Raw genomic sequence first — 17,269 nt, 5'->3', positions numbered from 1 at the left:
TGTAAGGGGACCTGCATTTGATCCTCCTGCTGCAAAATGTCATGTGTGTACAGAGGGTGCATGCATTGCACCGTGTGTTTTGGCTAATACATCTCCATTCAATCTGAATTACAAAAAAAATGCTTCATGTCATCAAAATGTTCGCTCTGAATTTGGTTCTTATTTTTGAGTGTGTTTTTGCTGCAGCATCGAGTTTATTTATTTATTTATATTTTTGTTTTTTTGTTTTTTTGAAACCACCAATTTTTATAAAATGGAATCATCATAGCATCCAGAGAGGATAAAAATTTCATGAGTAGAGGCAGACAGCACTACCTCACACCAAGTTCTGTTGTTTAGGCTGGTCGTGTGTTATGTGTTACGTCCAGGATTTAAATCCCTCTTTGGTTTATAATAAAAATCTTAATTATTATACTAAATATAATTTAGTCATTGCATTATACATTAAACCACATTCATGAGATACGTCTTGCTGGCAATGATCAGTTCTTATCAAAACCAACTTTAACCAACATTTTTCCAAATATTCACAAATATATAATCTAAGAATTTTTCCCACAGTAAATCAGATTTATCTTTTTTACTCATCTGATCATAACTGTAAATACAGGCCTATGCTAATCCAGGGGGTTTTAGTGATATGGTGATACCTTCAGTGAGCCTATCTGGGCCTAAATGCAGACACACACATACAGGCTGCTGGAGCAGAGGAACTTACAGGTACTCGGGAGGCAGCCAGATGGAGAACAGGATACAAAGCTCATAATTCAAATTCAAAAGTCTGTGGGAAACATGGGCAGAGGCCTGAGGTAACACAGGGGGACAGAAGAGACAAACTGACACCCAGTGAGGGGAACCAATGGGGCAGTGTTGAGATTTGTCCAATAATTATGAACTGGATGTACCAGATTATCTCTTGCATGAATACATGTTTGTTTTTAGCGAAATTTTGATACGACTCATGCCAATATTTCATAAGCGAGCTTGTTTCTCAAAGGATCCCAATAAGGGTTTTAATAACCATTGGGAGACCTACGGCTACACGGCTGAAACGCTGCTCACCAGAAATCAAGATGAAAATCACATTAGCTAGCAGCTAATGTTAGCATTGTGTTGTCATGAGACTTATGTTACGTATACAATTAAAAGTGTGCGGACACCTCTTTAATTAATGAGTTCAGCAGGTTAATGAATCAGAAAAAAGAAAACCTGTAACTCTCCATCTCTCTCTCTCAAGTCTGACAATGCCTTTGACAGTACAAGCAATGCATGATGGTCTGACCGATCGATGTTGGGTCCATCGTCTGTTCACGAGGTAGTGGTACACTACAAAATGGCTTATTCACTACACTATCATACCCCACTACAAAATGGCTTATTCACTACACTATCATACTACACTACAAAATGGCTTATTCACTACACTATCATACTAAACTACAAAATTGCTTATTCCTATACACTATCATACTACACTACAAAATGGCTTATTCACTACACTATCATACTAAACTACAAAATGGCTTATTCACTACACTATCATACTAAACTACAAAATGGCTTATTCACTACACTATCATACTAAACTACAAAATTGCTTATTCCTATACACTATCATACTACACTACAAAATGACTTATTCACTACACTATCATACTAGACTACAAAATGGCTTATTCACTACACTATCATACTACACTACAAAATGGCTTATTCACTACACTATCATACTAAACTACAAAATGGCTTATTCCTATACACTATGATACTACACTACAAAATGGCTTATTCACTACACTATGATACTACACTACAAAATGGCTTATTCACAACACTATGATACTACACTACAAAATGGCTTATTCACTACACTACGATACTACACAAAAAAATGGCTTATTCACTACACTATGATACTACACTACAAAATGGCTTATTCACTACACTACAAAATGGCTTATTCACTACACTATGATACTACACTACAAAATGGCTTATTCACTACACTATATAATGAAAAAGTTGACTTGCGTCCCGTCCACACTGTATATTTTTGCAAATTATTTCCTATTGTCTCTCATCCGCACAAAAACATTTTAAGTCACTAAAATAGAGATTTTTACGAATGAATTCCAAAGTGCAGACTTTCAGACACTGTATATTTCTGTGTACATGTAAAATAGAGTGTTTGGTAAAGGAATACTGTTTCTCTGCTTTTGGTTATTACTGCAAAGTCTCATTTGAAGTTTGTAGCTTAATCTAGCCTCACTGCACCACATTATCAGCAAGGCCTTGTCCAACATTAATTGGAACACAGCAATGTTCTTTAGTAGTTGAAAGATGGTTGATGTAAACTTCATTGCCCCCTACTGGCCTGGAATGCTTCTTTGAGTGTTTGTGGTCATTTTTATTTTCTCGTCTGTATGGAGATATTTTGTAAAATGAAGGTTGTGTGGACGAAGACTTATTTTTTAAACAGAGAGAAAATAAAAATGTGCATTATGTGTAGACAAGGCATTAACACACCTGGCAATGGTAAGGAGACATAGGGGAAACACATCAGGGTGGGGGAGGCAATGACAAAGAATGGGGACCAACAACAAGAGGTAGAAACATGATAATAATTTTCAAAATAAACAGAAAATAATTGAGAGTCCAGAATTTGACTATAGACTATATATGGCTCATGAGACTATGATTCTATGATTACTGTTTCTTTCTGCTTCACAGTCCAAAAACATTCAGATTGGGGTAAGGTTTGGGGTTTGTCTCTATGTCGGCCCTGTGATGGGGCTGGCCTCCAGTGTACCTCGCCCGTCGTCCGATGTCAACTGGCTCCAGCTCTTAACATGACCCTCTCCTTGTTGTTCTTGTTTAGAAGTCTGGTCGTAGATGTTATTTATGTCGATAGGATTATGTATGGTTAAAACATCGTATCTACTAGTTTCCCATTCATCCTCCTGCTTTTTTCGGGGTAACTTCAGAGTAACGTAAAAGCAAATACAGCCTACTCACACCACCTACAGGGAATAGAGTGTATATCTACCTCTTGTCCTCACACACCATGACAATATGTTTCAACCTTTTTGGCCTGTCACTCCATTTTCACGTTGTGAAGATGCTGCCAGGTAATGTGGTACATTAAGCATTTTATTTTAATCTGCATGAACAAAGTTCCAAAAGGGAAATAAGAGGGACTGGGGATGTACATTTTGAAACCTAGGTCTTATTGTTGAAAATACTATGTATTATATATATATATACACTACCAATCAAAAGTTTGGACACACTTTCTCATTCAATGGTTTTTCTGTATTTTCTTTCTTTCTACATTGCAGATTAATATTGAAGACATTCAAACTATGGAGGAACACATATGGAATTATGGGGTAAACAAAAAAGAGTTAAACAAACCAGAATATGTATTAGATTTTAGATTCTTCAAAGTAGCCACCTTTTGCTTTGATGACAGCTTTGCTGTTCTCTGCCTTCTTTCATTCAGCTTCATGAGGTAGTCACCTGAAATGGTTTTCAATTAACAGGTTTGCCTTGTCAAGAGTTCATTTGTGGAATTTCTTGCCTTCTTAATGTGTGTGAGACCATCAGTTGTGGTTTGCAGAGGCAGGGTTGGTGCCAGGCTCTATACAGTAAATAAGCCTATTCGACTACAGTTCTAATCCATATTATGGCAGGAACCACTCAACTAAGTAAAGAGAAACGAAAGTCCATCATTACTTTAAGACAGGAAGGTCAGTCAATCCGGAAGATTTCAAGAACTTTGAATGTATCCTCAAGTTCAGTCGCGAAAACCATCAAACGCTATGATGAAACTGTCTCTCATGAGGACAGCCCCAGGACAGGAAGACCAAGAGTTACCTCTGCTGCAGAGAATAAGTTCATTAGAGTTATCAGCCTCAGAAACCGCAAATTAACAGCACCTCAGATTAGAGTAAACGTAAATGCTTCGCAGAGTTCAAGTAGCAGACACATCTCAACATCAGCTGTCCATGCGTGAATCAGGCCTTCATGGTCAAATTCCTGCAAAGAAGCCACTACTGAGGAATAACAACAACAAGTAGAGACTTGCTTGGGCCAAGAAACACAAGGAATGGACATTAAACCAGTGGAAATCGTTACTTCGGTCTGATGAGTCAGAATTGTGGATTTTTTATTCCAACACTATGTCTTTGTAAAACACGCAAAAGGTGAGCGGATGGTCTCTACATGTCTGGTTCCCACCGTGAACATTGAGGAGGAGGTGTGATGGTGTGGGGGGGCTTTTCTGGTGATTTATTAAAAATTCAAGGCATACTTAACCAGCATGGCTACCACTTTGCACTTAGTGGGACCAGCATTCGTATTTCAACAGGACAATGACCCCAAACACACCTCCAGGCTATGTAAGGGCTATATGACCAAGAAGCAGAGTGATGGAGTGCTGCGTCAGCTGACCTGGCCTCCACAATCACCCGACCTAAACCCAATGAGATGGTCTGGGATGAGTTGGACCGCAGAGTGAAGGCAAAGCAGCCATCAAGTGCTCAGCCCCTCTGGGAACACTTCAAGACTGTTGGAAAACCATTCCAGGGGACAACCGCATGAAGCTGACTGAAAGAAGGTTGAGAGTGTGAAAAGCTGTCATCGAAGCAAAAGGTGGCAATTTGAAGAATCTAAAATAAAAAACATATTCTGCTTTGTTGAGCATTTTTTTTTAGTTTACCACATAATTCCATATGTGTTTGGATTGTCTTCAATATTAATCTGCAATGTAGAAAGAAAGAAAAATAAAGAATAACCATTGAATGAGAAGGTGTATCCAAACTTTTAACTGGTACTGTATATATCTGTGTTAGAAATCTTTCAAACCTGTGAGATGCCTGGACTAAATGGGGGAGAAACTCTATGATGATCTGTTTCTTTCTCAACTGACAACTATAGGAAAAGTATCTCCCTCTTACTGTTTGTCACCTTCCCGGACCCTTCTCCCTTCATTAGGAAAATAAACACAGGTCTAAATCTCATAAGAAATCAAATACTTTCAAACAAAAGCATTTTTCTGTGAAAACCCTCACAGGGAGACAATAATCAAGCCATTTAAACCACTGACATTACATGGACATCACAAGGCTTGAGAAATATTTATAATTATATACATTAACTTAACCACCCCTCAGATCAGACCCTATCAAAATGTCACTATAAGCATACAATGACACTGTGCTAGTTAAATAGTAATTTTTAAATGCTGCCTGTTGGATAAGTTAAAAAATCTTAAACAGTTTTATACTATGGTCATCTGCTGTCTGGCAGATAAACTAAGTCAATATTTCCCACTTGATATCTCCACTGTCACTATCAAATAAAGACAAGTGCCAAACTATTCATTAAAGTGCCAAACTACTGGTTAAAAAATCTATATTGTCTGATTGTTAGCAAACAACTACTGGATGGATTAGAATGAAACTTGGTGAAAGGATGTTGTATGGATCAGAACAGTTCCCATTACATTTTGGTGCGAATTCAGGAATTACTTTTCAGTCTATTTAAAATAGCACGGAAGGGTGTCTTGCAACACTTTTGTTGATCTGTCAGAGAATTTTTCATTGATCTTGATGAATGAAATAGGCGTGTTTAGGGGACGGGGTGTGTGAAATTTGGAGCAGATCCAAACAAAAATGTGAAACTATAGGTAATCCTTGGAGGTATGTGCTCTCTGAGTGCCATTCTCATTTTAAATTCTGGCAAAAGATTGCACACTGAACAGTTCTTTGTTTCTTTTGAGTTAGCTTTAATCCTTACTCCTAGCACCTCTACCTGGCATGACTTAACATTTTTTAATTAGCTAATTTCCTGGTCCTCACATCAATAAAAGACTGCTGAACATGGTCATGCTTCCTGTAGTTGCTTGTGTCCTCCAGAGCTATTGTCAAGTTGGATTGTGGCTCCCTCTACAGTTGATTTGTGCTATTTACCATAAAAAAAAACCGCACAAATCAACTGCATTTAAATAACCAAGCTAAAGCAGCCTTAGTACTTGTGTGTGATGTTATTACCACTAGAGGGCAGCATTTCTATAACAGTTCTCTTTCCCTGCCTTTAATAATATGATAGCTATGATAGAGAGGCCTTCTTATTCCTGTCACTAAGCGGCACTGATGTATACAACTATTGTCCTCCAAGCTGAAGTTGGAGTTCAATATGTAACTGCATTACAATAAGTGTGACACTGTAAAGTTGGGATTTTTTTGGTTATTTAGGAGCTATATGACATTTTCCGTCCTGTTGAAAGTATCATATTCTTTAAGGATGTGTGCAGCAGTAGCAGAGTGAAAGCCTGGGAAATGAGTTCAGTCTCTTGGATGACATCAACCGTGGTCAAACAAAAATACTTGACAAATTACTCTTGGGTAACTACCAGTGTTTCGGTTATAGTTGAAGGGATAATTGCAACATGTACAACAAGATAAATGCAGTGTTTCAGTGTTGTGTTGCAGAGGAATGTAAATTATATCTGAAACAAGTCAGCCTTGAAACAATCGTCAGGTGGTAATATGAGCACTGAAACAGAGTGTTGTTGTTTTAATAATTCCAATTATTCCCCAGGTTTTATAGTGACCATCAAAAGATTGATTATTATTCAATGAGCAGTGATTGGGGACAAAATACACAGACTCATTTCAAAGTGTCTTAACTGGAAATACTTCTGAATGCATTTCTGCACAAAACAAAGACCATCTACAGTTAAACACATGGATCCCTTATGTGCATTCTGAACATTATGGAGTGAGCAAAAACCGTCCCACTGTTTATATTCACACCGAATGTAGCTTAAGATAGACTTTGACATTGTGAACCTATCACTTGACTTATGCTACAAAAAAGTTGATATTCAGGATTAGAATGAATATTATATATATTTAGTTTAGGATACAACTGTGGACTTAATTTGGTGGAACAAGTTTAAATCTTTATCTCAAAGCTTGTAGAAGGTGTGGGATCTCTTTCCTGCTGTGAGAGAGGTTGATGGCCAGAGGCAGGACAAGGTTATAATTGACCCCAAACACAAAGCTACAATTATCAGCCACGTAATGACAAAACTCCTTAAGTTAATTGTAACTTTCCTTTGTCCTTAAACAAATATGCTCCCAGTAAACCCGACAGCTGTTAGATATTTTTATTTAGATGTATTTTTTTACTTATTTTACAGATCACAGATAATAAGAGTAAAACCACAGACTTCTAAGACCAGTCAATCGATCTCTATTCCCATGAGGAGACATTTCACGCACATCACTTTAGGGGAGTGCTGTAAACGTATTAGAGCCATTTAACCAGAGTATTGGTCTGATGCTTTGTTACCACTCCTCTGGTCAGAGGGCTTCACTTTAACTGCTGTGGGTTGTGTGGGAACTAGCCTACGGAGAGTTAACCTTGACCACATGTTCCAACACTCCAAATGGACCCTTTAATGACAACCCCGAGTAATGACTGACTTCTCTTTGGAAGGAATGCACGATGAACATACACCGCGTCCTGTCGGGATCCTCTTTTTTCCAACTCTTTGCATATTTTTGGGTCATATCATACATTAACCTCAGCGTTTGCATGGCACACGATAAAACATGATTTAACAGCTTAATGCCTTCACACTGCACCGTGCAATAAATACAGGTCTTTTTCAGCAGTTTTCAGTTCATATGATTTTACAGTAAATGCTTGCCTGTAAAAACCAGTGATTCATATTGTGATTCAAGTATTTAGGGCAGGGGAGGAAGTGTACTGACATTCCAATGCGGAGGAAACTGTTAGACATGTCATGACATCAGTACTGACAGATTTGCATGGTTTTATTACAAGGTATAAATCACTAACAGCAGAGGTTATAGTAATGTTCTTCTTATGGCTAAATTAGAGAGCACAGGATCTCTTAGTGACCCAAACATTATAAGTGCTGTTTTTCTCCACACAGCCATCAGCCCACCTTCATGACCTGACTGAAAAGAAATGTATCATTGATCAATTGGTTACTATTATTATAAAGGCAAGGTTAATATACAAAATTAAAAAAAATCTGATATTTCCATGTCAAGAATTTTGAATTTGTATAATAACTGTAAAAATAATTCATGTGAATAATAAAAAGAAAAAATGTAATTTTAATTGTGTCTTTTTTCTATTGGAAATGTATCCTGGTATGATTAACTGCTTGATGAAAGATGATGACAACTTGAAGTATTTATAGGCCTTAATCAAGATATGCTCTTCCTCCTCTTAACAACCATCTATTTTACTTCTCTAATGTTGCAGAATACACCTCAGCACACCTTTGTGATTAATAGCCGACGCTGTGACAGATACTGTGTGAATAACACTTTCTATGCTGGGCAGTGCCTGCTCTAGTACCCGGGGGATCGTCTCAAGTCAACAACAGAGATTTTATAGCTCCCGTGCTCTCTGACAGGCATCACAGCAGCCAGCTACACGCAAGTGCCAGTAATTTCAGTCAGAATGATTCACATTTGTTCTGTCAGTGTGAATTGCTCTCAGCGAGATCTGTTTTTTAACACGTTGGACGAGATCTCTAATGCAGACACTCTCTCACCATGTCACCAAAATTCAAGACGCGTGTCTCACTCCAGTACGTCTCTGCGGTACACGCTGACGGAGGAGTAGAACAGCTCATACAAAACCCGACTATAACTCAGATCTTTTTTTTTTTCTTTTGTCAAATGTTCAAATGTTTCTTCAAGACTTCATGTCTCACTTTGTTCAAGAAGAGTGTGACTCAGGGAGGCCTGAGAGTCTCCTTCACTGGAGGCTTTGAAACCATCAGACATGACAGACAGCATTCGGTTATGACAGTAAGATACAAAATGAAAGATGGACTGAGCTGCTGGATGATGACTCTAAAGGCCACAGCCCACTGGAGCCCCTGTATTTGTACAGACCCAGAGAACACATGCAAAAAACATCTCGGGTCTGGGGGTCTGGGGCATGACCCAAAGAAGAACTAATAACATATTGGGTCTGGATCCAGATCAAAAGAGGGATCCAGGATTTCCAGGAAATCAGCATGCTTAAGAAACTAGAGAGTTTAATCAATTTAGTTCAAATCCAAATAAAAATCATAATTTACTGAATTTAAACCTGGTTGCATAAGGTATACATCCAGTTACTTCTCGTTACTTTGCCAATTAAGATTTTATTTGTATAATCCCCAACATGATGCATAATTATACATTCAATTATCCAGCAGTAATGCAAATGTATTAGAATTCCCTGGATCTTAACCAGCTGTGATATTGAAATGCTGCCAACATGTTACTGTATCTGGAATAAAATCCCACTAAAAGAAAATATAATGTATTGAAAGGACAATTCTGCCTGACATGTAGTTTTACTTTGATGCCAATTGATTTTTATGTTATCACTTTTTACTTTCACTGGTTTTACAAAGTTACACGTGTTTAGTTTGGTTAAATTAGTTTTACTTGAGTTCTTCCTCCAACACAGGCACTGAATATTTATCCTTGCACCAAAAATAACTATCACGTAAACTTGAGTACACAAAATTCACAAAGAACCAGAATGGATGAGGTTGTAATACCTTCTCTGCCATTTCTGGAACATGGAAAACATAACTCTGTCCTGAAAATAAGGAATGTTCCATGTAAATCCTGTCCCTTTCAGAGAAGGTAATGCAGTATTTCTGCAATAAAAGCAATTAGACTATGACAAATAGCATAACTGCCATGAAAGGCTACAGATTGGCAGTTTCCACTTGATAACATTGATTTTTCAGACATTAACTATTCCTAAGGGATTGTGTTGTGGTAAATAGCGGAGGGACACAGATAAGTGCAACCCTTTCTTTTTTTTGACTGGAGGCTTTTTATTAAGGTGAGAAAATTCCATGGCAGACACCAAAAACATGTATTAACATACCACTGCAAAGCCAAGGTTAGCGAACCCGGACCTTACTCACTTATTACCCCTAACTACCCCTTAGGAAATATCTATAATGTTTGGCACACAGACCTCTAATAACAAACGGCTAACAACCAGTCATTATGGGGGCTATAGCAGGAGATTTACAAATCTAAGGTTCAGAGGCGTTGGACAGGTTCCCCCTTTGCTTGAAAATGGTTATTCCATCAAGGGCACGGCGAGCAGTGTGATAAAATCTAGTGATTTATTCCTGGCGGCTGATAATTACTGGTGTCTTGTCACCTGTCAAAAATGAATGGTCGGGGAGAGTCCGAGGCTGTAGTCTGCATGCTCTTTACACCACGGCAGTAAATCTGACATGTTTGTGAAGCCATAAATCACAGCATGTGATAGAGCCTGCATACTCCGGAGCGGTCCGCACCGAACATTTCAAACAGTTGAACCTATAAAGGTATGCAGTAGATCACCAGGGTTATTTAAAAGGTGTGGTAATTAGGAGGTTACTTCATAACGGCGCAGGAATGGCCCATCGGTTCAATGCAAAACAAGAAAGAGAGAAATTAGATCATGCTTTAACGTCATCATTGGGATTAAACTGCTTTCACCAATGACACTAATAAAAACTGCATCATATTCAGGTTGTGAACATTAGTGTCATCGATTATAAAATACTATTGATTTAGGCTCGTGACACATTTCATTGGATTTAGAAGCAAATTAAAATTTAGAAAACACAAACATGATTTGCAACTTTTATTTGTGAATGGCTTTTGGATCCAGGTCTGGAAATTCTAATAAAGGAATAATTGTTATTTGTTACTAACATTGTATAAAATGCATCTGGTTTATTCGAAGTGTAATAGAGAATATTTTGCAGGTTAAATAAAATAATTAAAGTGTGTTGATTTTGCAATAATAAATTGTGCAAAACCTCAGGATGCATCGAAGCATTTGCATTTATCTGACTTTATATTAGAATATACTTGGGGGTTTACGAATAAAAAACTTTATAATGAGTTAATACTCCAGGTCTAAGTTGATACTCTGGACACAGCAGTAAAAAGACCAGACTGAATTTTCCCACCTCAAATCATGAGCTGTGCTTAAGGAACTGAAACTGTGGGCTGTAATTGTTTTAAAGGTTGCCGTCCCTGAGCCGCAACACGCATAATAAAACGAAGAGGGCAGGAAGGAAGCAATGCTTCTCAACGACCCCTGCAGTTCAGAGTCTGAGGTCCTACCCTTTAGTTACCTGACCCATTGCACTTGGCCAGAAGCCTAGCTAAAGGTCAGTGCAATCACCTTTCACTGTACACATAGAGATCCTTCATTGGGTTGGAGGCTTTTCCTCCAGCTCCAGTATTCAATTCCAGACATTAGTCAAAACAGGTCTAAGATGTGTAAAGAAAACACAGGATAGTCTGTTTATATTCTGCATCTGGTATGTAAATGTTTAGAAAATGATATGTAACTCATCAACTTACGTGGTAATTAATAACAAACTATATTCAATTTCATTTATTTATAAATATATATATCTTGAAAAAGAAAAAGGCAACACTTCTTCTCTACAAAAGATCGATAGCTTAAGTCAGCAGTAATTGCAGGCTCTAATTGTAAAAATTTGCCCTTGTTTTTCCCTCTCTTTGAAGTCGAAGGCTCATTCTACTCTTGTCCTCGGGTGCTGCCCAGGCCTGATTTATGGGGACGGGTTCCAGGGAAGCTATTCTAAATTACATGGCCCTTAAACCTGAGCGGAGAGAGACAGAGAGACAGGGGCGAATCGCCACTCGAGAGACAGCTAATTGCAAGGACAAATCTAACCTACGGTGGATAAGGAGGTTCCTCTCCTCCTGCACCTGAGAAAAGAGTAAATGCGTTTAATGGATCAGGCCACTTGGAAAATCAAGTTTGTCGCAAATGTCCTTCAGACGAACATTCATAGGAGACAGATGTAGACAAATGACGCTTCAAAGATAATGATGATGCAAAGAGAGAGATGTAGACGGTGCAGAGAAAGAATGTTGGTAGTCATTCAGCTCAAATGTTGTTCTTTACAATGACAGAGAATGGAGCTTGATTTTGAGTCTATATGAAGAGTGAAGGAGTGAAAACATACAAATCAAATTAGTTACAAAAGTGTAACAGGAAGTGTGAAATTAGCTGATTGTCTTGTTCAAATAATTACTGAGCTTAGATTATGTTTTTAAACTGATGTGCAGTGTTGAAACTGTTCTGTAAGATCCTGTAAGAGATGTGAGGGAGAGTCAGAGGAGGGAAGGAGGAGGAGGAGGTGACAGTGCCATTTGCCTGGAGGGCGCTCATAAACCTGCAGTGGGAGAGAGAGAGGGAGAGAGTGCACCATTCCTCAAAGGTGACTGTGCCATGTGACTTCAAGAGCTTTTAAAAGCAGGCCAACTTGTACAAGAGTCAGGTACAAGTAATCACAAGGCAGCAGAGGAGTCAGAGGAGGAGAGTACCTGGGCTGTCGGCACAGCAGCGAACACCGACAGCCCCACACAAACAAACAGTCAGGGAGCTGCAAACACACCTCAGACTTGTCTATCCCCGGCCCTGGTATCGACAGAATGAGCTGCAGCAGTGTCGAAGTATCAGAGTTCTCTGAAGAAGAGCTCGAGCTTGGAATTCTGGGTGAAGAAGAGGACGACGGGAGTCACAAGGCGTCCTACGAAGACAGCGAGAGTTCCGACAGCAGCCCGAGTGACCTGGAGGAGGGCCAGACCAAGAAGCGCAATCGACCGGTGCGTTCAAAAGCTCGGAGGATGGCAGCCAACGTGCGCGAGCGGAAGCGCATCATGGACTACAACCAGGCCTTCAATGCCCTGCGCGTCGCCCTGAACCATGACCTCAGCGGCAAGCGGCTGTCCAAGATCGCCACGCTGCAGAGGGCCATCAACCGCATCTCCGCGCTCTCAGTGTTCCTGAACTCCAACCCCCCCGGCAAGGCCTGCAGCCACCGGGAGTGCAACAGGGCCACCGCGGGGGCCGCTGTCACGGGAGCATCTCGGCCGGACCAGACCCGGTTAACGGTCCCGCGTCTAGAGCATCAGAGTTACATCCCCTGGCACGCGTCCCTCTCTCACCAGGTGCAGCCACAACTTGGGCCTCACGTACACAGGCTGCCCACGGAGCCCCATGTCTACATGGACAACATGGTGTCATCGTGTCCCCCGTCCCCACACTATCCCTGTTACCCCACTGAGGGACAGCTTTACGCCTCGCATGGACACTGCAGCAGCCCGCACAACCACCCGCCCAGTCCTCTGGGGTACCCTCAGGTGGGCGAGGGGCTGGGCTACCAGCCGGGGATGTGGGCCTCTTGCACGCAGGGATATGTGGACACTTTTGTTGAGCCGCCTCCCGCTCTGGGGCTTCCATGGCAGGTGAGCTACAAGTCAGAGTCCGAGCACAGCCTGTCTCTGTGCTCGGACATACTGTAACAGGTACATCCCCCCCCGTGCGCCCTGACGACACCAGTGGACTTTGACACCATCTCAGGGAGAAACGTCACATGAGGTTTTTGTGTTCTCTGCTGTGGCAATCAACTCAGTATAGTAGGAACGTTATTGACAGACATAAATAAAAGTTCAATGGCAATCGAGACTGCAGAATGTTGTAAATACTAACAAATGTATTTTTACCTTGCATTTCAAATTGGTTAACCCAAAGAATGTTGTACAATCTGCTGCTCTAGTTATTAAAGCTGCAAAACTGCTGAATTACTGTACATTATTTTACTTAATGTGTGCAACCATGAAATGCATAAGCCGACTGATCGACAAAGACAGCCTGCATTTGCTGTGTTATACTGTTACTGTTCCTACACTATATTTTCAAGCAGTGGAAAGTGGATCCTACAGAAATGTGATTCCGATTAGAGCCCAAAGCTCAACATTTGTAAATGTATTTATTCTCTGTATGGCATATTAAGTCTCTGTGGGTCTGTTGACCCGGTGTTTGTAAAATTGTAAAGAGCTTGTACATCGTTTTCTAAACTTCAGAATTAAATGTTAAAATGAGATCATTCTTGTTACTTTTCCGTTCATGACAACAACGTTTCATTTATTTGCTTCTCTCATCTTCCACACAACACAAAACATTGTTGTTGCATGAGTGCAAGTGTGAGAATGCGTGTTTATGTGTGCATGCATGTCTGTGTGTGCGTGTCTATGTGTTTGATTATAGCCTAAGGTCAGAAGGCTCAACCTCTCGGGGTAAGAGATGACAGAGGTCCTTCACTCATTAGAAAAATGTCCTTACAAGTCCATTCTTGTCATTGTTCTTGAAGGAAGCCAAGGTGCTATTTACACAAAATAAAATAAAAGCAAGGGCCGACAGCTAGAAAGACAAGACCGACGGTGGTTTTGCTCTGTGAGGCAAAATATCTCAAAGAACGAGAGGTACATGTGGTGTATCATGCACACTTAGCTTTCCTGGATATATCTTTTAGCTTTTTTATGGGTAAAGCTCTGCAACAACAGCAAGTGAGATCACCTCTAGTGATTGCTCAGCTCATGCAGAGGATCAGAGGACAATAAAGAAAAGTCCTTTCTAACCACAACCTCTCATCCCGGCCTCACCAGCTCATGTTCGTCAACAACAGCTTTCCCTCCCCTGCCGAGCAGCATGTCATGGAAAACAGCTTTAATATTAGACTGTAGGACAGAGCCCACCGACAGATTTATGTGGGCTCAGGAAGGAAGAGTGTGCCCCGTCATCAGAGCGGTGAAATCCCCTGTCGGGTTGCGCCGGCCCGCAGGTGCAACTGGGTGTGGGAGAGGTTTTTTTGAACATCCTGGAGGTCTCCCAACAAGGGCCTGGAGATGCTGCTGAAAGGAGCTGGCCCGGGGAGAGGCACTGCAGGCTGACTGGAGAAATAAATGCTGTGGTACGACAACAATTAGCAGGCAGGAAGGAAAGCGACCGCAGACAAAGAGATGAATGGAGAGGAGGAGTGGAATACTAAGAAGAGGAGGATAAGAAAAAGGAGGACAGTGACTACACTTTGGGCCTGCTGCTCAGCTTCTGCACAGACGTGAATCATCGGAAAACCTTGACTCACAAGCAAGTGTGGCTGACAGCTCTCAGTGACGGCATGTCTCTTTCTCCTCCCTTTTTGGCACAAACACAGATCTCCACTCACTACAGCCAGTTTATCTACTTGTCTGGGTCCTCGAGAGACTCTGAGAGTGAAAGTGGGCTGATAGGATCTTGCTACTGACGCTGCGCTGGTCGTCTAGTTCTTGTTGCTGGTGGTTTCACAAAGAGGAAAATCTCTACATCAGATGAATAGGAGAGTAATGAAAAAAAGGCTGGCTCTTTGTTGCTTTATAGAAAAGCTGCCGTATAGAAAAGAGTGAATAGTATTTTCACCGTCAACTTGGCTTTGCTGAGAAACGCAAGAAAAGTCTGACACAGATATATTCTCATCTGAACTGTTAGCTTACTGAATTCATGAATTTAATTGGTTTCTAAATAATGGTGTTTCACATTAACAGTGAATTTCACAGTGCAATTTCTAAACATTTAATCAATTACCTAATCAGCACAAATGTGATGAGCTCATCTGACTTCAGAAAGCTTAAAATAGTGATCGAGGATCATGATGATGGGTCATGATCTAGCTGGTGGCTAATCTTGGACTAGGATTACAACAGCCTGCTTGATATACAAAATGTCTACTCACACACTGTTAACAACTGAATAACATAGCTGCTCCCTTCATCTCTATCAGACATTTTATTATGTATAAATACTTTTAACATTGACACACCTTTCCATTATGTAAATACTGTTATATTTTTGATGTGTTCAGGATCTATTGCTCTTTTGTCTGACCAGGGAGAGGGATCCCTCACATGTGGCTCCCTGAGGTTCCTACGTTTTTCCCCTGTTAAAGTGAGGACTAAGTATCTTTTGAATTCTAATGTGATGTCAAACTAAATATGTTTGTGGTTTCAATTTACAAATTAAAATAAAATCAAGAAGTATTTGGCATTGAATAGTGCTTGAATAGGTCATAGTGTCATTTACGTACAAGTGTGACTCACCTGAGGATTTACCTCACTTCTCCGACATGTGAGCCTGTCAGCGAAGCATCTTTTTTATTTTTTTCCAGGCCTTTCCGCCTCCTCGACACCCTCTGCTGCCAAGCTGACGGGAAAGAAAACAGGCCAACATGAGAGAAATGATGCCAGGACACGAGGGTGTGTTCGCTTGATATATGTGGATGAGTCAGTCCTCAGTGTGAAGATGCCTGTTGCTACTCTACATACTGCTCCCCAAGCACACACACACACACACACACACACACACACACACACACACACACACACACATACACACACACACACGCACACACACACACACACACACACACAAACACACACACACATGCACTATTCCGAAATGACATCACTGATGAATGTGAGAGAAGTGCCAGAGGGCATGATGTGACAGACATAGCGTGTTCCCGTAACATGCACAAACATATTATATTGTATGTTTATAAGACTTTTTCTGTGAGACTGTGTCAGGACATTAAATCAACTGTCAGAGACCTGTTGAGTCACCCACTGAAGTTTATAGTAGATAAACTATACTTAAAAGAATATAATTCTCATGTGAACTGAATGACAGCAGAATGATTACGGTAAATAAATCCAATCATGTATTTTACTGTACTCTCTCATTTCCTGTCTAGCTCTACACTAAAAACTATCAAATTATAAAAATCACATGATATGATCATATCACCAGGTTTTCAGCTGAAGGTCAATTAACAATATAAAGCAATGGACATATTAAAGTTAGCACAGTCATTTAGATGAACTACAATAGCAAATTTGTTTCCTTCGTTTTTCGGAGAAATATAAATTTTCTGTCCTCATTTTTCAATAGGTCCTTATTACACAACATTTTGTCTATAGGGGCTTATCCCTTTCACATGTTTTCAAAAAAGAAAACTGTTAACAACTTTACCAGGCGTAACATTTACATTTACATAGAGTGGGTATTCACAAACGCTGCTGAAGCTTTGACAATTAAAAACAACCTTTTCATACTTTCTTGTTTCAGTTTTTTCCTTTTACACGAATTCACCTTGTTTTGCATTATTTATCAGACTTTTGTCCTTGTTAGAAAAAAAAACACAACAACTCTTGCCTCACCCATTCAGGAAGTGTTATCTCTGCCCTTTTCTCTTGACAAATGGAACAAGATGCAGCTTGTTTTATTGATTTGTTTGTCTCAGCAGAGCCACGTGTAGTTTCACTAGTGAACACTAGATGGAGACAGCATA

The 17,269-nt window shown here is 40.1% G+C and overlaps 1 protein-coding gene across 1 annotated transcript; it reads left to right on the top strand.

Moving 5' to 3' along the window:
* Positions 1-12,536: 12,536 nt before the first annotated feature.
* On the top strand, positions 12,537-13,409 carry bhlha9 (basic helix-loop-helix family, member a9). Its single transcript, XM_053442369.1, has one exon. The coding sequence runs from the start codon at positions 12,537-12,539 to the stop codon at positions 13,407-13,409; it is 873 nt and encodes a 290-aa protein (XP_053298344.1).
* The last annotated feature ends 3,860 nt before the right edge of the window (positions 13,410-17,269 follow it).

Source organism: Pleuronectes platessa, chromosome 15 (genome assembly GCF_947347685.1).
Source record: "Pleuronectes platessa chromosome 15, fPlePla1.1, whole genome shotgun sequence".
Classification (NCBI taxonomy): Eukaryota; Metazoa; Chordata; class Actinopteri; order Pleuronectiformes; family Pleuronectidae; genus Pleuronectes; species Pleuronectes platessa.
Note: the sequence above shows the minus strand (reverse complement) of the source record. Positions and strands in the feature narration are given on the sequence as shown.